This window comes from Lagopus leucura, unplaced genomic scaffold, assembly GCF_019238085.1.
Source record: "Lagopus leucura isolate 7727_CA_CO unplaced genomic scaffold, USGS_WTPT01 Super-Scaffold_100001, whole genome shotgun sequence".
NCBI lineage: Eukaryota > Metazoa > Chordata > Aves > Galliformes > Phasianidae > Lagopus > Lagopus leucura.
The window spans coordinates 87,165,661-87,193,129 of NW_024962262.1; the positions used below are offsets into that span (position 1 = coordinate 87,165,661).

Below are 27,469 nucleotides of genomic sequence, written 5' to 3' on the forward strand. Positions count from 1 at the left end.
TAACAAGTACATTCTTTACATGTCAACCAGGCAAGTGGACCACCATGGAAAGAGGTATCCAGTGTCTAAGGGAATTAGCTGTGCTGGAGGTGATGTATAATGTTGGCCTGAACTACCAATTATTCCAAAATTGAGATGTGCTATTTCACAGTCTGTGCGGGGTGAGTTTGTACGGAGTTCACCATCTCTGTATGCCAACTCACTGCCAGCAATGACCTGGAAAGACAGAGAAGAACAGATGATGGATAAATTCACTGACCAACTCCAGCAATATATATATCTCTCCTCCTCTCTGAGGGCCTGTGTTTCAGCTGTGGAGAAGCATTCCCAAGTGGCCGAACAAGTCGAAGGGAATAAATCTGTCCTGCCTGCATGGACAAGCATCTCAGCTACCAGAAGTAAGCATTTTTCAATTCAAGACAGAAGATATATTGGGTGTACATCACATGCTAACCTGTGGTCTTACCTGCATGACCATGGAGAGGATATGAGGAAATGAGATGGAAAACTCACTTCAATCCTAGAGGTACAGATATGTGAGTTGCAAGGGAAAACCATTCCTGGAAAATGACCATTCCACTTGCCAGTGGGTAGTTCTCCAAACAGAGTAGATGGCCTGACCTTATTTCTGAGTTTGATAACCAGCCTTTTGGTTTGCATTCATGAGTGATGAATACAATAACCAGAACCAGAAGGGCCCTGCCTTCAGTCAGGTGGAGGAAAAGGACAGTCAGGTTTATTGGGCTGTGTGGATTCAATGGCCTGGCACATCAGAAGCACAGGAGTATAAGTGTCTAGTGGACACTGGTGTACAGTGTACCCTAACGCCATCAAATTACGAAGGGTCAGAACCTGTCTGTATATCTGGAGTGAGAGGCGGATTCCAAGAGCTAATTTTATTGGAGGAATCTCAGTCAGGAACTGAACATGACTGAGAACGAGTGGCAAAAGCACTCCACTGCAACTGGTCCAGAACTTCTGCACATCCTTGTTATAGATTACCTCAGGAGAGGATACTTCAAGGACTCAAACAATACCAACAGGTTTTTGGTATAGCTGCCTCGGAGATGGAGAACATTAGGTAACTGTCTACCTTGCCCAGCCTCTCAAAGAACTTTTCTGTTGAGGGGGTTACTAAGAGCAGAAGTACAGCAGGAGCTGAACACTACCACACTGGTGCACCAGTAGTAATATTGTACCATTTGAGATTCCCTGATTCCCATCCATCAGCTGATTTGTCAGCTGCAGAACCACAAACTCGAAATTGCAAATGCCATGTGCTTAACAATGGAGAAAGTAACCATTGGGTGGCTGAAAACATATCCTATATCCCATGCCACTGCCCAAAATACTACCCTGGGCCTTGACAAGCAAGTCTTGGGGTGACATGGCACTCAACACCACACTCCATTTGAAGTAAGCTATTCAGAACTAACAAACCAAAAGATCTTCAATTTAGACCTCACACAGGTCACAAAGCAAATGAGGAAGCAATCAGCTTTATCGGTACCATGCAAAGTTATCATGGACTTGGGAAGGTTAAATTGTTTTCAGCCCAGCAGTGACTTGACAGCAACATGAAGTTGCAGTTTGCTGGCCTTGATTGAATTCATAGTAAAAACTGAAGTCAGATATTTCCTGAAATGCAGAGACCTAGATCTATACATAAATAGCTTGTTTAAATAGCAATTTAAGTGTTGGAAAGTGTTTCTTACCTGTCCTGTGTTCACACTTCTGAAAACTCTGTATCAGTGCAATTAAGATAGTAGTTACAACAAGTCCTGCTGATTTTACAACAAAAAAAAAAAATAGAGAACAGCATTTCTTCCAAACATGCCCATTTGCTTTATAATGAAAACTTGGTTGTCAAAACACATACTGTACATATTAGATCTATTTATCTCAATCAAAGGGAAATGATTTGAAACTAAAAGATGAGAGAATTTAGGTTGGATATAAGGAAAAAAGTTTGTTATGATAAGGTTAGTGAGGCACTGGAACAGGTTGCCCAGAGAGGCGGTGGATGCCTCATCCCTGGAGAGGCTCAAATCAGGGCTATGGGCATGTGATGGAGCTGTAGCTGCCCCTGTTCATTGCAGGGGAGTTAGACTGGATGACCTTTAAGGGTCCCTTCCAATTCAAAAGATTCTACGATTCCATTATTTTTCTTGCATCTTGTATGTACATTATATCAGAAAGTTGACTTCTGAAATTAAATGTTGTCTTATTACCTTTGTCTAAATGATTCACAACCAAATGGCCTCTTTTCATAATGCATACACAAGAATCTGTAGCCCATGGCACTGGGACAGACCTCAGCCAACTGTCTGGCTCAGCAGCTGTTCTTTCTGTCCCATGCCACCAAGATATGTGCAAGGTGTAATGATAAGAACAGCTAGTAAGCAATATTCATATGCTAGGCATTTATTGTTGCAATATGCCTCACTTAAACTTGCAGGTCTTCCTGGGTGGTTTCTACATCACAGGCCAAAAGGTAGATAAGTGATGGTTCAGAGCCTGAAAAACAGAAAAATGAAGCAGCTCCACTTTGACCAGACAAAACACTGTGGGCTTTGCAAAACACAGTGCACAGAAAGAAGTACACACATCTGGAGTAGGAAACAGTAGTCCAGGTATCACCTTCAGGCAACAAAATCCCTGTAAGCACCAGTGCTGCACAACCTTGCGTTCCAGGGAAGTGCGTGCAGTACTGAAACTGTGCAGATCATTGTCATTTCATATGGGACCTAACACGTCACTGCCCAGGTCTGCATTGGCCTGTGAAGATGGTTTTAAATGAAGGGAAAGCAGCAAGCAGGAAAAGTCTTTCCCTCTTTCTCTTCCTTCCTTCCTTCCCTCCTTGCTTCCTTTCTTTTTTTAAGTAATGGCTTTCATCTCAAATGAACCCCACATTGCTTGGTCAGTAGAAAGGCTAATTTTAACCAAACAAAAAAAAAGTTACGCTGATGTAAAACTGGTTGAACTCAAACTGAAATTCAGAACAAAACCACAATCATAAGCAGCATTTTATTAAAAGCTACCCACTTTCTGCAGATGTGCAAGTGATTTCTCATTTTTAGGATAGTCATAAACTCAAATTTACAAGAGAGTCCCTCTGATATATCTAAACCAGCAAGCACTTAAAGATACAACATTTACTGCCTCCCCCCTCACATATGACAATATTTCCAACATACACTGGAGTAACACAAAGAATAAGGAAGAATAAATAAAATGACACTTTCAGCCACCTTTGGTCTTTGGCTGGAATGGTCAAGCTGGCAAAAGAATGCCCAGCTTTACCCAGGAAAGTTTACATCAGGTAGTCTCCGTTTCATCTATCTGTTAATTAGATGATTGCTCATGCATTCTGTGCATTTGGGGCAATCTCTTACATAATCCAGTAAGTAATCCAGTACATTATCTCTTACATAATCCAATACACAAATGGTTTGAACACTGAATCTGTGTATGCAGATGAAATGGAAGAAGCAGTAGTAGAATGGGGAAAAAGCTATCTTACTGCAAAAAAAGCTATCTTACTGCCAGTTAGGTTATTAAGACAGCCACTGGCTGTTTGTCTTTCTTCCTGATGACATGGACTTATCCAGATGACTGCAAGCAGGCCAAGTGAAAAGCAACACAGTTACCTAAAAGCCCTCTGACAAGGTATCAAGTTGAAAGAATGCACACGTGAATATTTAGTGAAGGGACACATAGGATATCATACATATTTGCTTTTTTGAAATCTTTTACTACCTTGGAAACAATTTGGACAATTCCTCCTGTGCAATTCTAGATTGTTTTGGCCAACAAGCAAAGATTTTTTTATTTGTTCTTAACTCTTTCACACAAAAACTCTAAAATCAGTCAATATAAAACTAAAGCCAGTAGAAAAAAAATCTGAAATCAGAAAAAATAATCTGTGAGTAGTAAAGAGTCCAATGGACTGCAAATTCTGCCCACACTGAAATGGTAGTGAAGGCTAACACCGCTTTCAGTAAACCTTGCTAGACTGAGTTGACCTCAGTAGCCACATTAGCACAGGTTTCAAAATTAAGATCTTAAATGTTTGTAGCCTGGTAATTTCAAGCAGCTGATAAGAAGATAGCAAAATCAAGATGTGAAATGAAGCGATGGCTGCATTTAAGAGTGGGGTCTTGTTTCTAGACTTGTGTAGATACTAATTGTGAGTACAATAAATGTTTCATGAAAAGCATAACATGCAAGTGATCTCATGAGGTTAATACATGAACTCAAGAACAAATAGGCAGAAGATGCCAGCCATGAACACACATCCTATATATCATAATATAACCACTCAGAGGGTGGTGACACACTGGACCAGGTTGCCCAAGGAGGCTGTGGATGCCCCATCCCTGGAGGCATTCAAGGCCAGGCTGGATGTGGCTCTGGGCAGCCTGGTCTAGAGTTTGGCAACTTGCACATAGCAGGGGTTGAAACTAGATGATTATTATGGTCCTTTTCAACCCAGGCCATTCTATGATTCTATGATATGATAATGTAAGCATCCCTGTGCATTGAGAGACCAAGGTTAAAATGAAAATGTACACCCCCATGCACATGTAGCAAACATACCCTTTCACAGGGACAAAACCAGGAGCTGATGCATATCATAGCGTTGTACTGTCCTGCATACTCTTTCACAACGATGCACAGCCTCAGTGTTCCATTACAAAAGACGTGAATCCACTGGCTGTGTCCACTATTGCTATGTGTTCTGTGCTGTAAGGGCACATTTCCTCTGTACCAGCTGATACGAAAAGGCTGCCCCCACTGGGGATAGCCAAGGTAAAAAATAACAGTCACACACACCTCTGTTTATTGTTGTCACATTACCATGAGCTGAAAATACAACACACAGAACAAAGTCATTACAAGCAATTTTCTTTCAGCCTATCCCTCAAATATTGCCCTGATCCTGCAATTAGTAAACCCAGCAGCATAAACCTCCAGGAACGCATCCACACTGTTTTAAATCCCAGTTTAATGTAGAAGCATGTTGCTGCTACAGAATTAGGAATTAAGTAAACAAATTTTATTACCTTCAAGAATAACAAGTGCACGCAATGCAGCCTGGAAGGTGAAAAAAGATAACATTTCAAAAAGGATCTTTTCTTTATTATGATGTATACACTTTTTCATGGGCTTACTGACCAAGAAATCATTAAACCCCACTAACCTAGGTCTCACCAATGAATGATGTGACTTGATGTAGGTGAGTAGAAATATTGAAAGGATGCTTTCATGCTAACTCTACATAAAATTCTCAGGCACACAAAACAGCTTTTTTTTTAATTTGTAATGCATACTTTGTGGCTTCAATCACAGCAACAAAGGTGTAGTAGCTATGAATTTGTGGGTGAGCATCCCTTTTTTCATTATGTCATAACTGTTACCACTGAAGTTGGCACCATCAGACTGCTTTTCATAGGAAAAAAAAATCCTTCAGAAATATGTTTGCCATTGCTACTGTGTGCAGAACTTCAGAGCAGAGCATGACCTGCAGGTCAACAAATGAAGACGGTGTGCTGGTGATGGACTTGTGCATCTGCACAGCTGCTCCTCTGGCCCTCTGCAAAAATACTGTGGTACAAGAGGTGCACAAGGAGCTGGGAGGGGACACAGCAAGGCAGCTAACCCAGTTGACAAAAGGATGTTCCATCCCATGCCATACGGTATCATGCTCAGCAATAAGAGCTGGGGGAGTTGGTTGCATGTCTGTCACTGCTCAGGGACTGAGCTGGGCATCAGTGCTGAGTGATTATGTTATGCATCACTTGTTTTGAGCATTCTTTTTTTTTTTTTTTTTACTCTTCCCTTTTCTTTCACATCAAGCTACCTCAGCCCACAAGTTTTACTTCTTTCCCCCAATTCCCACTGGGTGCAAAGTGAGCAAGCAGCTGCGTGGTGCTTAGCTGCCAGCCAGGTTAAACCACAAGTGCTTAGTTTTATAACAGAAGCATGAAGGTGTTGACAACAAAGAACTGTATCAGTCATCTGCAATAGTGAAAGTCCCCCAAAGTAAACTGCTTATGTAAAATAGTGCAACACCAAAATATTGCCACATGTCCCATTCAGCTTCTAGTTTTTCATCCAAGCATACATGACACCAATAAAACAACGCATGGGAGAAAACACAAAGTGCTTCTTGGTAAGTCAAAGGAACACAAGTGAGACCAAGCTTCTGCAAGTCTCCAGAGAGGTCTGTGGTTCCTATGTATCTGTCACCTCAAAATGGACAGGATTTGCAGGGAGGAAAGCGGGTCACCTTTCCTTCTGCTTATCAAGCAATGCCTCATATCCAAGTACAGAGACATAGAAGTACACGTACCTGAGAGCCATAAGATGAAATGTATGTCAGCCTATCTGCACCAGCTATCCAAAATAACTGCTTAGATGATTTGCACTCATACAGAAAATGAGAGACAAATGCAACCACCCTAAAGACCACAGCATGACTTAAAAAAAAAAAATTGCTGCTATGCAGGTAATCAACAAGACAAGCAGTTCTGGTGTGTAAACTTGATCAGAGTCTCTGTAACTTTCATTGCTGCCTTCACTGGACATGTCTGATCATGAAATATAGCCTTGTGGGTTATCTTTACTGCCTTGTTTCAGCAAGTACACACACCATGAACACTACAGCACTCTGAAGACTAAGAATTTACAATGGTGCATTCAAAAGAAAAGGACAAAAACCACAAACTATATTCTTTCAACATTCGAACCAACAGCAGGAAAACATTCAAATCAACAACAAGAAGCAGTAAGCACAAAAATCCATCAAATACAAGAAGTCTAAACAGTACTGCACCAAAGAGATATAAATGAACAGGGTGATCTAATAAATCCAGAGAAGTAGCTGGAGTCTGCCAGTACCATAGGAAGCCAACACCATTCAACTACAAAAGATCTCTGGGGCAGAGCAGCTACACCAACAATTACCCTCTTTAACCATAACGAAGATGAACAGTGTGCTGCTTCAGTAGCATCCTCCCCAGTACCAATCCAGGTACTGTAATCTACACCTAAGCCAGCTTAACGAGCTCCACAAGCCATGCAGGCCCAAAAGGCACCCAATTCACCCTACTGCACATTTACCGGTAATCGCAAACTTCCTCTTCCTTCCATCCTGACACACTGAACTGGTGCCATCCTTTGTAAGATGAAAGGGCAACACTTCAGTCAGTCAGTCAGAAATTGGCTGAGTCTTTACACAGCTCAAAATAGCAGCAGAGCTAAATGAATTCATTCTCCAGGTTCAAAGTGGAAAGGTGTTGACTTGCACCATTAGTCACACTGGTCCTGTACACTTTAGCGTGCCCTTCATAATTCTCATGCTAAGATGAAGAGGCGTGTGCATACATGAGCATATGCACATGTACCCCTGTACAGCCCTACTTCAGCTTTGGTTTTAAGCTCCCTCTGGCTTGGTTGGCCCTAAGGCAATCCGTCTAATTAGAAAAGGCACACAAGAAACCAGCTGAGTGACCCCAGCCTACCTCTGACAGCCTTGCATACAGCCATCCCCAGGCACTAGATGCCAGTGTTCTCATCAGCAGCTGAACTGCTCAAAGACTCTTTTGCAAATCACTGCTTCTCAGCACCCATAGACCACTGAAGCCCAAATCATTTGCATATCATTACCTTTGGGCTGATAAGGCATGTGTATGCAATGTCAGGTACACAGATTCACTTGTACCTTGTCAAGCAATCGATTCCAATTCAAATTAAGCTGCCACGGGGACCCAGGCCTGCTATCTTTAACTTTGCAGAACACAATTACCTTGATGAGGGCTACAAAATGCATATTTAAACAAATAGCCATGTTAATATCGTTCCATTTCTGGATCAGCCATCGCTGACACTGAAGTTATTCAACACCAGGCTGCCTGAGGGAAGAAGCAGGGAAAGGCTGCCCCCTCCAGTACACAGATATGTTATTCTCCAGATATTTGAAAGCAAAATTCTCAGCAAACACTGGAACATTTATATAGCTGGAAAATAAAATTAGCAGAGCACAGTCACAGCTGTACAAACAATTTGCAGCTTTGCCCTGCCAAAATACAAGCTTAAGTGATAACTGCCACATTGGTGGTTCCCCTTCAATTCTCTCACCACTGTACAAGATGTTTTACTTGACACATCCCAGCTGCCTTCCCAATGCTTCTGAATGCCTGATAGCCCTCCCAGCATAGGGGTACATCAGCAGTACCCCATAACCTCCTCAAAAACTGCTGTGAAATGAATCTGCCGCTTCCTCTCACCTCACTTCAGGTGCTCAATATGTTTTTTTTTTTAAGGCTTTCTACATACCTAACCAATGCCCCAACACACACACTGCATCTGTTGTTCTTTTCCTTGGATAACAAGTCCTGAGTTAACAGCTCCTTGAAAATGTTCAGTTATTCCTAGATATTGGAGGGTGGAGAGACATAAACTACTCCTCACACTTCAGTTGCAGGTATTAAGGGAAAGCCAAAAAACAAAAGAGCACAGAACTTGCTACATCCATGAGGTGGACTTAAATGATTAGATGAGCCCTTGGAAAGCAGTTTGCTACTACCAACAAACATCACCTGCTATCACCTTATGACAGAGAACATCCCATTTCTGTGCAACAGGGAGATAAACAGCAAAACCACATAAAATCCTGGTATCATGAGGATTGGAAAAGACCACTAAGATCACCCAGTCCAACCACCAACCCATTTCCACCGTGCCCACTGACCACGTCCCTCAGTGCCATATGGTTCTTGAACACCTCCAGTGATGGTGAGTCCACCAAACCATCTCAGCTGTTTAGTTTGCAGGCTATGTAAACTGAATGTTCACTGAAGATGAAGCATTTGTAGAATCCAGTGTCTGTTGAGACTCCTCAATTTAATTTCCCAACCTGTTTTCACGGGGATTTTTTTTGTTTTGGTAGTGTGGGTTTTTTTGTTGTTGTTGTTGAGCTTTGTAGCTACTGTTGTTTTTTTGTTTATTTTTCTGATTCTCAGAGGGTTTTCTAAGAGCACTGCCAAAGCAATAATAGGTAGGGGGTAAGGAGGGGAGGGGTCTTCCCACATCCATGAAATAGAATACAGATGTGTGTAACAGAGACAGTAAAACTGATATTCAGAGCCCAAGTGGATGTGACCCAGGGCAGCCTGCTGTAGGTGTCCTTGCTTGAGCAGAGGGTTGCACCTGGTGATCCTCCAGAAGTGCCTTCCAACTTCAGCTATTTGATGATTCTGTCATTCCCGTATCAGAAACAGCTGCGAGTGAAGGGGGAGCTTTGGTAATTCCAATCCAAACCATGGGATGTCAGTGTCCTCTGGAAAGGCACTATGCTTTCTGCAGTGTTAACAAGCAATCTTTTCTATGGTATGGAAAAGCGTGTCTCCGGTTTAAAGCTAAAATATTTGTAGTTGTGTTCTCTGCTAAATGTGTTTGAAGAATAAGACAACAAACTGGCCTTACTGTTTGTTACTTTTTAGCAGTAGTGCAGAGCAATGGTGCTCTACATTTGAGTGATTAATATACCATTCCGCTCTTTCAAGTGAAAATGGTTGATCAATACCTAAGTTTAAGAAACAATCTTCAGTGGGCAGCCACAATCATTCAGATGTCCTTAAGACCTTCTTCTCTTGTATTCAGATGGCAGTTGAGCTAAATGCAAAGTAATTACTATAAAGACTGTTGGATAGATAAAGCATTCATTCAGGCACTACAACACCAACAGAACGGTAAAGCTGAGGGTTTGCTAGAACTCACCGCAAAGTGGAAACTTAATTATTCCCCAGTGTAGTGTTTCCCCTTACTGACTGTAATTCTCATCAGATTTCATTGCTTTGCTCCAACAAACTCGTCATTAGACACACATCTTTGGTCATTTCAGCTGTTTAGGTTGTTTTAAAGACATAAATAAATAAATAAGCATTTCTAACACTCAATGCATGGAACTTTTAAAAAACAGTATATCAGCTTTGTCAAAACAAAAAAAAAAAAAAAAGGGTACTTCCAAAACATTAGCCAAATGAAGCTTCACCAAACAGTAAAGTTGCTGTGCAGTAGCAACTGAATGCAGCCAAGACCTGACATGGGAGTGTTTCTGAACACAGTTATCTTGAAATGCAGGAACTTTTCCAAAAGCACCCAACTCGATTCAGGCAGTTGTATTTTAATAGTGAATTTGTAAATGACAGCTTACCATTTTTATCAGCCTAGAGACACTTGGTTTCTCTTTTCCTTGAAATACGACTACATTACACACTTTGGGCACTTTACTGCTTTCCACATTTTTAAGACAGTCAAACTCTCTTGGAAAGATTTCTTCCTAATTACCAATTTGTAATTATTGAGTTGTCTGTGGGACGACACATGCATGGTTGCTTGTAGAATCACTGAAATGTTGATTGGAAGAGACCTCTGCAGTCTAACCTCCTGCTCAAAGCACAACTACTACCAGCACTAGAACAGGTCTGCCATGGGTTTGTCCAGCCAAGTTTCAAAAGCCTCCAAGATCGGAGAACCAGCACCCTGTAAGGTAGCCTGCTCCTCTCATACACTACTCCCATAACAAAGAAGTATTTCTCAGTGTCCAGCCTGATTTTTTAAACCAAACTTGTTTTACCATTTCCCTCTATGCAGAATAGTTTGCTTCTGCTCACTGTTCACATGTTTTAGGCTCCTAAGCAACTTGGGCATGCTGTCCAGTTTTTCCATATCCATTGGTGGGCCTGAAGCTGGACACAGTATTACAGGTGCAGCCTCCCCATCTCTGAACAGAGTGTGATGATGACCTCTGTCAACCTGCCAGCCATTCTTTCCCTGATAGCCCAGAATGCAAGCTGCCCTGTTTGTAACTGGAGCATACTGTGCTGTATTCTGCTTGGTGTGCAGGTCCTGTTCAACATGGCACTCACTCAGACAGCCAATTCCCAATCCGTACTGATGCACATGATTATTTTGGCATGTGTGAGGAATTTTGCCCTTCTCCTTGCTAAACTACCTTAAGTCTTTGTTGGCCACACCACCAGTCATTGCCTGGATAGCAGGCAGTCATAGTAGTTAGACAGGATTTGTCATGGTAGATTGAAACCGAAGGTTTCCAATCACCTTCTTCTCAACACTGTATTTGAAAATGAATTCATCGGTTGCCTTTACTGATGCTGGACAGCAGTTTGATGCCTGACCCCAATGTTCCTTCCTATCAGTATTTAAGCCACGGTCAGTACTGTAGTTTCATGTGCAGGATACTTTCGTCATTCATTCTTCTCTATACATTTGTACTTTGACTGCAAACACATTGATCTTCTGCCTTCCCCATTTCTAAGTGAATGTGTTGTGCTGCAAACATGACAAGGATGCAGCAATGTGCCTGACAGCTGTACTGTTCTACAGACCGATGAGGCTACAGAATCAGAACCATTAGGTTAGAAAAGACCACCAAGATCATCTGGTCTATCCATCAGTTCATCCCCACCATGCTCACTAACCATGTCCCTCAGTGCCACATCTCCATGATTCTTGAACACCTCCAGGGACGGTGACTCCACCACCTCCCTGAGCAGCCAATTCCAACACCTCACCACTCTTCCCAAGAAGAAATTTTTCCTAACATCCAATCTGACCCTCCCATTCACCCTATTTCAGTACTCTCAACTTATTTTGTCTAAGGCCATTTCTCCATCTGCTCAGACCCAGGCTAAGCACAGACTGCAAGTCTAAAGAGCTTGTATCAGTCAGACAACTTCTCAAACAGAAAGTCATAACGCAAACTGATGCTGAAAGCCTCAGCATGACAAAAAATAAGCTCTATTCATTTCCCTGTTACTGCAGTTTCCCTAGTACTTAGGGCACACTTTAGGTTTCTGCCGGTGGGCACACCAGGAACGCTGCATCAGCTCGCTGTCACAGGCTGATGTGTTCTGTGCTCTGGAGGGAGTCTCCAGACACAGCTTGAACTCAGTCCTGCAGAGGCCCAGGTGAGCCCTTCCTCGCGTTGCCCAGTGCAACAGGGAAGCTTCTCTGAGATACTCAGAGGGCGGTGAGGCCGTGGTACAGCTGCCCAGAGAAGCTGTGCATGCCCCATCCCTGGAGGGCTCAAGGCCGGGTTGGCTGGAGCCCTGCGCAGCTCCACGCGGGAACGACTCCATCCCTCACAGGCCGCCTCCTTCAGAGCCGAGCACGGCTTCCCCCCTCCCTCCCTTCCCGCACGGCTCCCAGCCGCGCCGTCCCGCCCCGCCCAGGAAGCGCCCTTTGCCCGCGGAGCAGGAAGCGTGGCGGCGCCGGGCGGCAGCGGGCGCCCTGCAGGTAGGCGCGGGGCGGCTGGATGGTGGGCGGCAGCGGAGCGCTGGGCTGGGAGAGGGCTGGACGGGTTGGAAGCTCCGACAGAGCCTTTGTCTGTCGGCATCGTGGAGGAAGGACCTGCCCGGAGAAGAGACGGAAAAGAGGAGGGGAGGGCCGGCTGCCCTTTTTCTACTCCAGTCTCCGCTTTAGCCGCTGTCCCTGTGTTCTCCCGTCCCTTGCTTGTAGCGCAGTTCCCCCGTCCCATCGCTTTCCACCTGCCGCGGGCAAAAGCATCTTCTTGCCCAGTTTCCGATCTCTGTTGCACACAGGCAGCTTCACGCGTTGCCCCGGTTCCCCAGAGCTCCACGACTCCCGCTTCTTCTTCTCATCCCTTTTTGGGTGTTATGGCAGTGCCCCGGCCACCCCACCTCCTGCCCGTCCCAGCACAGCAGCCCCTGCTTTAGGGAGGGCATCGCCAGCTAGTGCTGTATATCAGGAACAGGTTCTGCACCACAGGGTGGCGGGCATGGCACGGGCTGCCCAGGGTGATGGGCATGGCCCCATGTGCCGGAGTTCAGGGAGTGCTTGGACACTACTTTCAGACACAGGGTTTGGATTTTGGGTGGTCATGTGTGGAGTCCGGAATTGGACTCGGTAATCCTTGTGGGTCCCTTCCAGCATAGGATATTCACACCTTGCTCTGAATGGCAGCTTGGTGCCCGGGGTGACCATGCAGAGAACACTCAGACAGCGACAGCACTTCAGGAGCAGACTGCAGGACCCCAAGGAGCCTGAGAGATGGAGCTCTACACTGGGATGACTCCTACAGCCTCCACAATCCAACACAGCCACAGGACAGCTATGGAGGTGAGTGGTCAGGAGAGAAAATGAAGAGTCATCAGCAAACAGCTGAGGTAAAGACAATGGATTGTCGGATCCTGAAGGACTGTCTCCTCTGTTGGTGAGATCAGTCTCCTCTTTTTACAGAGAGGACTGATCATGGGAAAGGAGGAAACTCTCCCTACCCCAGGCTAGCCTGCCAATGTATAAGGACTGTCTGCTTTTTGCTGTGCTGCCATAGCAAATCTGAGCACAGCAGCCATGCATCAGGAGGTCTTTGCAGGATCAGAAGCAAACTCTTCCTTCTGACTTGTTTGCATGCTTTGAGACTTCCCCTGGTAGTTGTGGTCAGACATTTAGCAAGATGCTGGTACCACCTCTGAACTGCTTCTCTGCAGGTCCCATATGTACACCCTTTACAGGGAAACCCTGCTGTTTGTGGTTAGCCGCTCAGGGAAAAGGCCTGTGTGTGCATGGGGCTTTGGCTCCTGCTTTTGGGTGGAACAGGCCATCTGGTACACACTGCAGCATGTTGGTAGCTGGGTTGGCTCCTACCATCAATCTGCTGCAACAGAGATTCTCAGTAGTTGTGAAGTTCTGAGAGCTGTAAGGCTCCTGAAAGCAACCTAACATGTGTTGGCTCAGGACAGCCTGAAATGGCGCATCTGCTGAGATGGTCTCCATCAGCATTCAGCAGATATTTATTTAGTAGGCACTCAGCTTCTGCTTTCCCCTTTCACTTTCTTTCTTCATCGTTCTATAGTTCAGTAAGTCTCTTTTGCTTGCTCCCTTTCTTTCTGTCCAACTTTGCGACCCAAGATCAAAGACTTCAAGACTGGTATCTGTCCAGGACCATTCCCCTCATCTGAGTAGTCTCCTTAATTCTGACGCCATCTAATCTCTTACTGCTTGTTACCGTTCAATAAATAGCTGTTGGTGATAGATTAAGCAGTTCACAACAAAACACCCATCATTTTATGCTGTTTGTTTGCACTAGAGGCCATCTGTCCAGTTAACCAATTGCAGCTGAACTGCTGTCCAGAAATGTACTTTTCCCATGGCTCAGCCATACATAAACAAGGATTGGTAGTTTGAAGCATAGTTCTGGGAGAATGTTTCTGAAGGGATGCTGGCACTTAGGGAACTAAGGATTAAAAGGAGAGTTAAAAAAAAACCAACAACAAACAGTGTCTTAAATACTTTAAAAATATTCCTAGAAATGCTGTGATGCGTATCATTCTCCAGTCCTAGATTCACCCAGCTGGATTCCTTCCCCTGCCACCTTTGATTCTTCCTTTTTGAAGTAAAGTGGGACTTTTTTCATACCACTGTACTTTTCTATTCTCCTGCATTTTTACTGCATCAATTGCCAGTGCCTACCTTTTGTGCTGGTGGCATTTGTAAGACCAACCTGCCCAATAATTGCTTTTGTGGCAATTGTTGGAGTTGCAAAGCGGGATCTGCCAGAATCCAGTAGGAATAGACGTAACATCATATTGCCTGTTTTGTTGGTTTAGCTCCCTCAGCCTGAGAGTCTTTTCTTGGAGGAGAAAGGAGAATTGAGGTAGCAAGTAAGAAAATCATGCTCTGGTGACTAAAGAGTCATTTTCCATTTAGAATAAGTTTAAGAATAATTTTAATTTAAATAATAATAATTTTAAGATTATTCTTGTGGTTGTCATTATTACAGAAATGCCTCCAATTCAACTGTGCATGCAGATTGGCTGAGTCTTGCTTTTTCTTTAAACTTATGGCTGTTGTTGCTGTCTCTCAATTCTGAGTCCAGCACATCTGGTATATCTCCCCCCTCATATACTGGTCATCAGAAAAGAGGCAACCTTGAATCTCCTATAAGAAAATAAAACATATCTGACATCAGATACCTCATTGGTGCACAGGGTACCCATAAACGTTTGTTGCTCAGATTGTTCCATACTTTTAAGCAATTTCTCCATCTGTTCCCCATATTCAGTAGGGGGAGTAGATTTTAAGGCATATTATGTGACACTATTGCTGAATATTCAACTAAGATTTGTTTGCTTTTGTAAGGAGGATTCCTGATTGGTGAACCTGACATAAGCTGCCGAGATGGACCAAGGAGAAGATCAAGATTATGAGGCCTCAAAGGACATGGGTAAGGAATGAGTTCATAAACATAGAAAGCAAGAAAGCAATTTGAGCTTCTGCAGTGTTCTTCAAACTACTTTATTTCATCCAGCTTGATTTGAGACCTTCTCTTTCCTTGTCACTGCAGCCTTGTCAATGTGCTATTAAGAGTATGTATGAAAGACAGAATATTAAGAAGACAGAATGTGACAATTTCCTGGGGGCAAGGAAAGGCTGACTGCACTGCCGTCGGCACTGCCTTTTGTGGCACATCTGCTCTGGGTTGCATGATGAGGTCGCATTCTCACAACTAGTTTTACATTTGATCCCAGTCCTTCCCTGGAACTGCTTCTCCTACACAGTGCAGACGATACTCTCTGGGAGAAGAGCTCACCTGTTCTCTGCCATCCTTGTCTCTCAGCAATAATTACAATTAGTGATTACAGCAACTAGTTGTCATTTTTTCCAGGTGCTGAGATCGATCCCTTTCTGAATCACTTTGCTAGCACAGATCCACGGGACTTGTTGGCAGCAGAATCCGTCGGAGAAGAGGAACAGCTGGAGAACGGTGATGGAAGTCAGTGTGGTTCCACAGAGGCACGGCAAGGTGACCGCAGGGAGGCAGAGGAGGCTAAGCTGCCTTGCTCTGCTATCAGCCTGGTGAAAAGACAAGAGAGAAGGGTGGCAGCACCACAGCGAGCCCCTCGTGCAGAGCAGCCCACCATCTGCTCCGAGTGTGGCAAGGGCTTCAGCCGGAGCATCCACCTCATCCAGCACCAGCGAATGCACACCGGGGAGCGCCCGTTCCTGTGTGGGGAGTGTGGCAAGGGCTTCAGCCAGAGCTCCCACCTCATCCAGCACCGGCGAGTCCATACCGGCCAGAAACCCTACACTTGTGCAGAGTGTGGAAAGAGCTTCAGCCAGAGTTCTAACCTCCTGAAGCACCAGCGCATCCACACCGGGCTCAAACCCTACATGTGCAGCGAGTGTGGGAAGATCTTCAGCGATAGCTCCACCTGCATCAAACACCAGCGTATGCACACAGGCGAGCGGCCCTACAAGTGCTCAGCCTGTGGGAAAAGCTTCAGTCAGCACTCCCACCTCCTTCAGCACCAGCAGGCCCACAGTGGTGTCCGGCCTTACTCTTGCGGTCAGTGTGGCAAACGCTTCGGGCAGAGCTCCGACCTCATTAACCATGCTCGTACCCACACCGGTGAAAAGCCTTACAAGTGCAGCCAGTGTGGCCGGGGCTTCAGTGGCAACTCCAACCTCATCAAGCACACCCGCATCCACACGGGTGAGCAGCCATACCGCTGCAGCCAGTGCGGAGCAAGCTTTCGTTTCCAGCCCCAGCTGGTGCGCCACCAAAAGCACCATGCAGGGTAGTTGGCCACGTGGATGATGGGCCATGGACCTGGTGCCGTTGGATGCTTCATATGGGGTGTGAACTGGGGCAGGGAGCCCTCAGAGCCTGTGTCCTTCTGGCTTGATCGGTCTGTGACCACTGCCTAGGCACTCAGCCTGCACTGAATGAACTAGCGCAGGTTCACTGCGTGAGGTAGCAGTTCTCAGCCCCTCTTCGAGGGAAGAAAGATACTTACCGTGGGGTTGCAATTCTCAGCCCCTCTTCGAGGGAAGAAAGATACTTACCGTGGGGTAGCAGTTCTCAGCCCCTCTTTGAGGGAGGAAAGATACTTACCGTATGGTGTGTCCAAGACCAGGAGGGAGAGACATTCCAAGGATCAGTGCCTTCTTTTGTTATTCTTAGAGGGTTGTGATTTTTGTCCTAAAATCTGTTTGCTGTATAAATTGCCTGGGTTTTGCCTTTGTTGTAAAGCCATAGCTTAGCATGATTGCTCCCCTCAGAATCCACATCTCCCACTTGGCAGTTTTCTTGGGTTTAGGTGGTGTTAGCTATTTATTTCAAACCCCTGCAACACAGAGTTCGATGCCTCAGAGTGTATGTCACAGGCCCAGCCATCCTCTGTGCGGGCCACTCTGGAACTGTATTTCTGCTCGGTTGGATAGCTGTTAAATTGGCAGGTTCTCAGATGATGATGCTTTGTCCTCAGCAGTTTGACAGCTTTGTCCTCAGCAGCTTAAGTAAATTAACATCCTAATAGGTACTTCTCTCAGATTCTTGTTTAGGCGCTTTTGTGGGTGGCACTTTATGAATGTTTTTATAAGGCTTTTAAAAGTATTTAGGATGACTTTTTTTAATTGTGATTTTTTAATTGACAGTTGATGAAAAGAAAGAGGATGATGTTTCAAAATAAGCTATGTCAAACCGATTTTGTATTCAGTGTTAAATATCTTTTCTTGCATAAAAGCTTTTAACTCTAACACCGCCTTTGAGTTGTTAATGATTGCAAAGAGTTGATGTTGACATTGATTTCTAGAATTCCCATGAATTTTTGCAGGTGGTTTTGACATCTTCTTTAGTAATGACTGTCTAAGGAATATGGGGGAGGCAGAATTCTGAGAAAGCAGAATGAACTGACCTCTGAAGAGATCTTCACTTTGAGGAGAAAAATACTACTGCTGGGAGTCTGTCCTTACAAGGAAATTTAGCTCAAACGACTGCTTGGTACGGGGGAGGAGAGAACTGGCAGTAATAACAAATATGTTAATATCTCTAGCGCGGAAGAACTCCCTGTAATGAACGTAGCAATATATACTGAAATGCCTGTTCCACCCACAGAGCCAAACAGTTGAAGAAATCAGTGTGCTTTAGGCAAGAAAACGAAGTGCTTGAATCTGTTGTTCTGTAGAATTTCTATTTTCAGCGTTGTTTATCAGCCCAACACTAACAATGAGCATTCTCATGAAGATGAGCTTCCAAATAGCAGATATCAGTAAGGACCAAAAGAAGGTCCAGCTTGAAAAGCATGGGATTTTGAAAGAAGCAAGCTCTGAACAGCAGCATTATGATTGGAATTACAGGCTGAGTAATGTAGCACACCTTAACTTCCAGCTGCTATGCTCAGCTTCATTCTCCACTGGCAACAGAGCTGGTTTAATTTGTTTGCTCTCACTCTGCTCCCACCCTCTCCCAAGAGTCTGAATTAATAAATCTGTACTGGTTAACTGTGCACATGACTGCCCTCAATCACATCCATGAAATGATCCATGTTTGTAAAATGAAAGACAAGAGGGTTCATCTTAAACAGTACTAGTCCAATCCAGACCACGGTCTCACAAGCACCAGGGTATGTGGTACACATCAGTGACAAGCTTGGTGTAAAAAAAGGCAGGCCAACAAACAAATAACACATCAAGTATTGCTGTTAGTTCCCACAGAAGACATTGTTTAAGATGTTTGTCTCCTTGTTGCACTTTTTTTTGTTAATGTTCCTAGGAAGAACTTGACCTGAAAAAGCCTGACAGATTGCCTTTGTTGTTTCTGTGCTCCCCCAGCCACGTCCGGAGCCTTATGAAAGGACAGTTCATTTTTGGTGTCCTTACTACACATCCTGTTACCAAAAATGTTTTGATGCTAAATGGAAGTTGTTATTCTCCTTTATAAATTGGCTGAAAACTGAGTTGGAATACCAGATCTTGTGTATCTTGTACATATCTTGTATACATTTGTGTTAGGAGCAAAACAATGCTGTGAACAGGAGTATTACTTCTACATGGTAAATTAAACATGCCAGGGGCATGGAAGCCAAGTAATAGTAGCCCATGTGAACTCCTTGGTACAATCATCTGCTTCTGTTTGTTTTTCAAAGAGCACACAGAGAACCTACTGATGGGCATTATCTGTTCCCATTGAGTCTTCGTGTAGATTGCTCTTTTAGGCAGCGTAGTGCTCTCTTCTTCACTTGGCCACATCAGGCCAGGGCATTTCACACACTGTTCAATACGGCATTTCATACACTGTTCAATAGGGCATTTCACACACTGTTCAATACGGCATTTCATACACTGTTCAATACGGCATTTCACACACTGTTCAATAGTTATGAATGCTATAGTCCAAAACGCAGAGCATACAATTCAGCTTCATATTCCTTACCTTTGAAAGCGAGGGAGGTGTTAAGAAAGCTCCACAGTGTCACATCTGGGCACCACAGTGTAGGAAGGACAGACAGTCTTGGTATCCGAAAATGGCTGTCCACCGTGGGGTCCTTTCTCAGCAAGGTCAGCTCTGCAGACCCTCCACCATCAGCACCTTGCCAAATGAGCCCAGTATACTCAAGCTTGTTCTTGCTGCCGTGATAAATGTACACATTCCAGGACACCAGGTGCAGCGCAGGCCTGGGCAGCCATGACAACCGCTGTATGTCATTGTGAAGTCATCACTGCATCACAGACACATCCCTGGTTTAGTGGCCTTTATGATGCTCTGATGTCAATTTGTCTGTGTGACAGAGAGCACTCTGCTGAGCAAAGTAGAGCAAGCAGCCAAGGATTGTGACAGTGGAGCTGGAAGAACAAGGATGTGGGTGGGAGTAGGGTGCTCTGCCATGACCCCAGTCTCTTCTCCCCCTGAGGCAGTGGGCACAATCTCAAGCTGCTGGAGTTTAAGGAGATGCTCAGAGAGCGGGTTCCTTCCAGCTCAGGATATTCCATGGTTCTATGAGTTTAATCATGAAGTCAGCGTAATTGAGATGCTCAAAGAAGAACCAGTTTAGCTTAGCTGCATGGGCTGTTTCTAAACAGTTTGGCCTACAAGTGAAGTTGAGCTATTCACAGAAGTGTACAGATCTCAGGTCTGCTGGGCAATAGCTGAGATGATACCTGCACTTTTCCTTTCAAAGGTCTTAGCACTAGTACAGAACTATGCTAAAGCTCTTCAAAGGTACTTTGAAAAGCACTCTGTGTGCTGCATGCACCTGAGTATGAAAACTTTTAGACTTTTAATTTGCTTGAAGTCCTCTAAACCTGTTGTATTTGGGACCTCTGTAACTGCATACTCACTGATGTGATCAGGGAAGTTGAGACCCTTAGCAATTGCTTCAGCTACAGTATGGTGGTATCTTTGCTTAATTAAGAAGCATCTCTCATCAGGATGACAGGCTGCCCACAGAGACCTTTTGATACAGGTTTCTTTCCTTTTACTACCATTTACAAGAACCAGCCTAAGTTGCACCTTACTGAAGCTGGAGGATGACATCTTCTACTCAGGCACCACAATGGCCTGAGCAGAAGGCAGCCTCTGATCTCTCTTCCCGAAACTGAACACAGAAATGACTATATATATTTATACATATTTCTATTTAAAAAGAAACAAGCCACATTTCTCTCCCCCAGTGCAACTTAAAGTGTCCCTTAGTCTACAAGCCTGCTACACATGCTTGTCTGTTCTGTCACATTGGGTGAAGGTGTATTTGTGCAGCTTGTGACCAAGCTGTTGAGCAGAGGTAGGTCCTGCACTGCATCAGCGGCTTCTGGCTGTGAGGGATGCACAGTGCAGTCTGTAAATAGGCTGCACCAAGATGCATGCAGACTATGTTTTTGCTAATTGCATATCTGTCAGAGGTAAAGCCTGTAGCATTTTACACTGTGGTTTTAACCCATCTCTACTTTCCTGGAGGTTAAAGTCCTTGTAAGTGCAAGGTAAGCAGGACTGAGGCCTCTGGAAACACAGGTTCTGGCTTTGCTAGGGAACAGGTAACTTCAAGGGATTAAATAAATGAACCATTTAGCAGGCTCTTGAGCATCAAGTGCATCCATCTGTGGAAACTCCCAAGGTCAGACTGCACAGGGCTCCGAGCACCTGATGGAGCTGTAGGTGTCCTTGTTTATTGCAGGGGAGTTGGACTAGATGGCCTTTAAGGGTCCCTTCCAACTCAGATGATTCTGCAATTCTATGATTCTGTAATAAAAAGGCAGATTGGCAGTAGCTTTTCCTGCTTTTATTCTCCATGGTGACAACTCAAAAGCAACAAATTGGAAACTGCAAGCATGGTGAATGTATAATGGTTAGTAACTGAGGGTGAGGACATGTCCCAGAAAGCTGTCAAAGTGCTTGTATTGTCGCTGTACAGAGCAGTGTGTCTCTCTGACTCTCCCTCCAGCATCCCACTATGGAAATAACTTCATTACAGGTGAGAAGGAGAATTTAAGCAAAATAGCAAAAGCTGAGCACAGCAAAGAAAGCCGCTCCCTCACTGCGTAATGGGGGAAACAAAGCCGTTGCAGACGAGCAACTGCAACAAAAGAAAAAAAAAAGATACAACCAACAGCTCTGTGACAAACAGCAAGAGGACTATAACCATGGCTGGAATTTTCAATAGGGTGTGTAAAAAGCAGGCCCCTGGCTGCCAACACGTGAGGGATGTGTGATGGGCCAGCGCTGGTGCTCTGCGGGCTGGGTGACACGGGTGCACAGGAGCTCCCCATCGCCTCCACATTCATCTGGTGTTTGGGCACAGAGGGCACGTGGCTCTCAGGGCACAAATAAAGGCTTTGCAGGAATAAAGGTAAGCGAGCAAGTGAAATCCACCAACAGGCACTGGAGATGAAAACTGTGCCATTTCCTTGACTGAGATCTGCTTTTAAGATCAGCCTGACAGCTTTTAATTCATACTTCTAAACTCAGATGTAACACAACATCTTGGAGTCACATTTGCACTCTCTGAGTGATGAAGCACTGCCTCCTTCCCTCTGCTGCTGCTCTCATCAAGGACAAAGAAATCTGAATGGGTTTGCTTTTGTTGTTTGCTCTTCAGAGCTCTTACTGCAGCTGCCCTGGGACTGGAAACAATACCCACTTGTTTTGAAACTGCCTTCGGCTTGAATTTTTAAAATGTTTCCAGTAACATCTCTGCTTGCATTTGAGAATAGATGGAAGGCTTGGGGTTTTGTTTTGTGCTTCCTGTAATTTTTGCTTTTATAAGTGGGGGGGGGGGGGGGCTAAAAAAGGTTGGGTTCTTCTTTTTTTTTTTTTTTTTTGTTTAGACAAAATTCAGTCCACAGCCAAACTGACTGAAGCCTCGGGCTGAAGGTCAGCTGCGAACAGTCGAGCATGCAGAGCAGTCCGAGAGGGATCACATGCATGGCAGAGGGCAGACAGGGAGACAAAGGGCAAAGGGCAGACAGGGAGAGGGGATGAAGGTCTCTCCTAGCAAAGGCAGGTGTGAATGTCCAGAAGCAGTTATAAAGGTCCCAAGAGAATTGGCATGGGAATCATGGCATATTCCTCCAATTTATTCCTATTGTTACTAATATCATTCTGTTTCTGATGCTGATAATTCAGCTGGCACTATTGAGGTGGTATCAAAAACAATAGTTGACCCATCATGTAGAGTACAGGGATCTCTTCTCTGACCTCCCAGGTAATAGGACAACGGCTTCAGGAGCCCCAAGTGACTGCACTTTTGGCAGCTCAGCTGCTACACAAAGCATACACACCATTATAGCCAGATGGCAGTGCTGCCCCACAGAGGTTCCAGGAGTCAGTCAGTTTTGCAGCACCTGTCTTATGCCAAAGGTCGGTTTGCTCCTGGCCCAGTTAAAGAGTGAGCTAAAGCCACTTCAGCTTCCATTTCCACATGTCCCTGACCTGTACTTAGTGACACAGAACAGAACCTCACCCACAGCTTCATGTGAAAGGTCCCTGAAGGAAAAAAGATAGCTCTGAGCATTTTCTCAGTGGAACGGTCTCAACGACTTATTTTATTTTCGGAATAATCCAGGCATGATAAACTTTGTATTTATGTACCTCAATGTGGCCTTCCAGTACTTGAAGGGAGTGTATAAACAGCAGAGGGAATGACTGTTCATGAGAGTGGATATTGATAGGACAAGGGGGAAGGTTTTAAACTGAGACGGGAAGTTTAGGTTAGATACTGGGAGGAAGTTTTTCACACACAGTTGGTGACACACTAGAACAGGTTGCCCAAGGAGGCTGTGGATGCCCCATCCCTGGAGGCATTCAAGGCCAGGCTGGATGTGGCTCTGGGCAGCCTGGTTTGGTTGTTGGCAACCCTGCACACAGCAGGGGGGTTGAAACTAGATGATCGTTGTGGTCCTTTTCAACCCAGCCCATTCTATGATTCCATAAAAGTTTGTGGCTATATTTGACTTGTAAAATGCTCTGTGATCGCTCCTGCTCAGTGATCTGTATTTGTGCAGGCCAGTGACTGCTCTACGTTTCTTCAGAGAAGGAGCTTTGGAAGGGACCTTTGGTCAAAAGAGACATTAGCAGTTAGAGTACTCAGGATGACCTGGGACTGTGGAAGCAAGCTGGCAAATGGGCCGAGAAAAGCTCTTCTGCACAATGTCAAACTAGTCTGTTATTGGGGAAGGCTAGTCACATTCCAACAGTGGCATCCACGTGCTAACTCTCCTAAATTTACTTGAAAAAAAATTCTCAGAGAATGAATTTTCCCTTTATAAGATCAATTCTGTCTTAAGGTGCCTGATCCTGACATTTTTTTTGCTACTCCTTCCCACAAATTTTTATATCCAGTTTCAGGGCACTCTACAAAGGGAGGCTGTACGTAACAGTCTTTAATCGGCTGCCAAACTATTTGTCTACTTCTGTTGCAGGTGAACTAGTGAACTAGTATTACCCACCCAGAGTGGGCTTGTTGGAACAAAAAGGACAAGAAAGCAGTTTAACTGCTGATCCATGGTCAACAGGGACCTTCAGAGTCACAATCCAGAGTTAAAATCATGACTCAGTGTGCTGCTGAGGGATCCACGCAACAGTGGCAGCTGGAACTTTCCAAGGAAGCTCAGCACATGACTGGTAGTGCTGGCTGCACAGGTAAAGCAGCCTGGGGCATGTTGCTGGTGGCCATCTCTGACTTAATAAAAAGGGCTACTATGCTTACTTCAGTTTCCATTTCTTTCCCTATTTTAAGTGGATAAAGATTGGCTTGATGGCCACAGCCAGAGAATTGTGGTCAATAGCTAAATGTCCAGCTGGAGGCTGGTGATGAGTGGTGTCCCAAAGGAGTTTGTTTTGGGACTGTTGCTCTTCAGCACCTTTATCAATGACAGACAGCGGGATCAAGTCTGCATTCAGCAACTTTGCAGACAACACCAAGCTGAGTGGTACAGTTATGAGATACAGAAGGGATGTTATCTGAAGGGGCCTGGACAAACGTGAGAAAAAGGGAAACATCACTCCTACTTTTAAGAAAGGAAAAAAAGAAGACCCAGGGAACTACAGATCCATGATCCTCACTTCTGTGCCTGGGAAGATCACAAAACAGATCATCCTGGAAGATATTTTAAGGCACATGATAAATGTGGAGGTGAGCTGAGACAGCCAGCATAGCTTCACCAAGGGCAGATGGTGCCTGACTAATCTGGTGGTCTTCTGTGAGGGAGCAATGGCTTGGTGGACAATGAAGGGAAACTGATATTATTTACCTGGACTTTGACATGGCCTCACACCACATCCTTATCTCTGAATTAGATTTAAATGCTGGACTGTTCGGCAGATAAGGAATTGGTTGGATGGTTGCAGCCACAGTGATCAGCTTTATTTCCAGGTGGAGACCAGTCATGGGAGCCTACCCTTGGAGCAATGCTTTTCAGCATTTTTAACAGTGACACAGACGATGGGATCGATTGCACCCTCAGCAAGTTTACAGATGACACAAAGCTGAGTGGTGCAGTTCACACAGTATGAGAAAGGGATGTCATCCCGATGACAGGCTTGAGAAGTGGGCCCACATGAGGTTTAGCACAGCCAAGTGCAAGGTGTTACACCTGGGCTGGGACAATCCCAGATATGTACCAACTGGGAGAGGAGCCTTGCCAAGGACGTGGGGGTTCTGGTGGACAAAAAGCTAAACACAAGCCAGCAGTGTGCATTGTGTGCACCCACGGTCCAGGCCAGCTGTACCCCAGGCTGTACCAAAAGAGGAGTGGCCAATAGGGTGAGGGAGAGGATTGTCTTCCTCTGCTCTGCCCGTGAAACTCCATATGGAATACTGTGTCCAAGCCTAGGGCCCTCAGAACAAGAAGGATGCAGAGCTGTTGGAGCAGGTACAGAGGAGGCCAAAAGGTCAGAGGGCTGGAGCACTTCTCCTATGATGAAAGGCAGAGGGAGCTGGTTCAGACTGAAGAAAGCTCCAGGGGGACCTCATTGTGGTCTCTCAGAACTTAAAGGGGGCTTATTAAAAAGATGGAGACTGACTTTTTTACATGGTATGATAGCAACAAGAGGGAATGGTTTTAAACTAAAACAGGAGATTTAGGTTAAATTTAGAAGGTTTCGGAGGAAATTCTTCACTCAGAGAGCGGTGAGGCATTGGCACAGGCTGCCCAGAGAAGCTGTGGATATCCCATCCCTGGAGGCACTCAAGGCTGGGTTGGATGGGCCCTGGACAGCCTGAACTGGTGGAAGGTGTTCCTGCCCATGGCAAGGGAGGTGGAGCTGGATGGTCTTTAAGGTTCCTTCCGCCCATAACCATTCCAGGATTCTACAGTTCTATGCCAACACAGAGAATAATTCTGGCTATCTATCTCAGGTAGGAGTTTCTCCAAGTTTTTAAGTATTCAAGGTGCTGGCTTTGTTAACTTTCCATTTCAGCGTAAATGGCCTGAGAATATTTGCATTAAACCCACCCCATGGAAATTTTACAGTATACTTTAAAGGCATAATGGGATTACTGAGAAGTCGTTACTATTGGTATTTCCCATTATGTCAAGACTTTTTTTCTGAAGCCCAGATAACACTACTGACAGCACAGTCAGATTTAGCACTAATATTTGATCCTGCTGTTGCTCTAAGGGCTTATAATTTTTTATGGGATTCACTTATCATCTTGGTTGTTTTCTTAGCTAGTCACTGTTGTGATGCTTCATTTGAAGGCAACAAAACCATCTGCATCATCAACATGACTCAGACATCCATATCCTGTATGAAAAAGATTTAAACTTTATGCCAGCAATAAAAATTGATCACTGGAAAATTTATAATTTGAGACCCCGTCACTGTCAGACTAAGTGCAATAATCAGGCTCATTATTTTCCAGTGCCAGCATCCTGTGCTCTTAAAGTTGGTATAGGCACAAAGCTACCATTACTCTTTTCTGAAACAAATGACCCCTACCTGCTGCTGTCTTCCTGCTCCTCTGTGTTGCTCATCCAGGAGTCACAGGTCATTAGGGTTGTGCAACTATGGAGATGGAAGCCCAACTCTACATCACCCCTCACTTTTCAGACAATCCACTTATGCTGATACAGCCATGTTGCTAACGGGCCTGTTTCTGACACAATCACTGTTGCGGATGCAAACAAATCTCCATGTGGTGATGTGCTTCCTGAGTCTGCTGGATGTTTGACGGAAAGGACAGCAGGTTAAACTTCCCTAAAATCCATGGCACAGGACCTCCCAAGATTTTCAGACCAACAAAATATTAACATTTTTTGCTTGACAGTGTTATCATATGTCAGGGTGAAATGTTTAATTTTAAACGGCATGTCGAGTAACACTGTAGGCCCCTCAAGGCCTTGGAGACCTCAGATGGAAACCACCTGCCAGCCTTTTGTTAACTGCGCTGTGATTTTCCTAGGAACATACATTAATGATAAGAAAAGATCAAAATGTACTTAAAATTTAGTTTCTCAAGCCGTACTGTGAGACAGATCCAGGTATAATATGTTCCTACAGGCTAATCTTTCTTTGGCCAGGAAGAAAAGCGTGGAAAAGAAAGCCATCCTTGTGTCATTCATCTTCTAGCACAAAAAAACTACAACAGCATCAAGTCTGGGGAGATTACTCTTCCTTTCCCATGACCACTCCTGGTGAGCTAATACTGCAAAGGAGTAAAACAGAAATGAATCTGCAATTTTTACGGAGAACTGCATTGATGTTAATCAATCAATCTAGAGTTCAAAAACATATTGCTTGAGTGAGCACCTCATGAATTTGAATCCAGGTAATGAACAGATGCCCAGAGTTATGAGATGACATTTCAGAGGCTGACAACATCCACAACAAAACAGAGTACTAACTTGTTTCCAGGCCTGATGGTGATCAAGATACCAGACCCTGAATAATTCCCACTATCTTTCCTCATGTAATTTTAGCAGCTAAAAAATAGAGGAATGACTGCATTTTACCCCACAAAAACCAGAATGTCGGCTTCCAGATGGCGTGGTGCAGTCACTTCTAAATTCAGCTGTTCCTGAGACAACAGCCACTAAAATCATGTCACAACTGTAGTGAAAGAAATGACTGTAATTGAAAAAGGTCTTTCAAGGTTCGTGTTCACCCAGTGTCAATTCTTTTCCAATTGCTGTCACTGCTTGT

General features: G+C 44.6%; 1 protein-coding gene across 2 annotated transcripts; it reads left to right on the top strand.

Moving 5' to 3' along the window:
* Nucleotides 1-12,279: 12,279 nt before the first annotated feature.
* Nucleotides 12,280-18,255, top strand: LOC122178181 (zinc finger protein 239-like). 2 transcript variants are annotated; one of them, XM_042868185.1, is made up of 4 exons: nucleotides 12,280-12,324; nucleotides 13,012-13,167; nucleotides 15,190-15,274; nucleotides 15,716-18,255. In XM_042868185.1, exons 3-4 carry the CDS (start codon nucleotides 15,229-15,231, stop codon nucleotides 16,630-16,632), a joined length of 963 nt encoding a protein of 320 aa, XP_042724119.1. In that variant the 5' UTR covers nucleotides 12,280-12,324; nucleotides 13,012-13,167; nucleotides 15,190-15,228; the 3' UTR covers nucleotides 16,633-18,255. The 2 variants fall into 2 exon arrangements, with proteins under 2 accessions (XP_042724119.1, XP_042724118.1); XM_042868184.1 differs by having other exon boundaries at nucleotides 12,285-12,324; nucleotides 12,979-13,167.
* The last annotated feature ends 9,214 nt before the right edge of the window (nucleotides 18,256-27,469 follow it).

What these genes read in the sequence shown, in the direction of transcription:
- LOC122178181 (XM_042868185.1), top strand. Translation starts at nt 15,229, where the DNA reads ATGGACCAAGGAGAAGATCAAGATTATGAGGCCTCAAAGGACATGG. An exon ending in TGAGGCCTCAAAGGACATGG is followed by an intron (nt 15,275 to 15,715) that starts GTAAGGAATGAG and finishes CATTTTTTCCAG; the next exon opens with GTGCTGAGATCGATCCCTTT.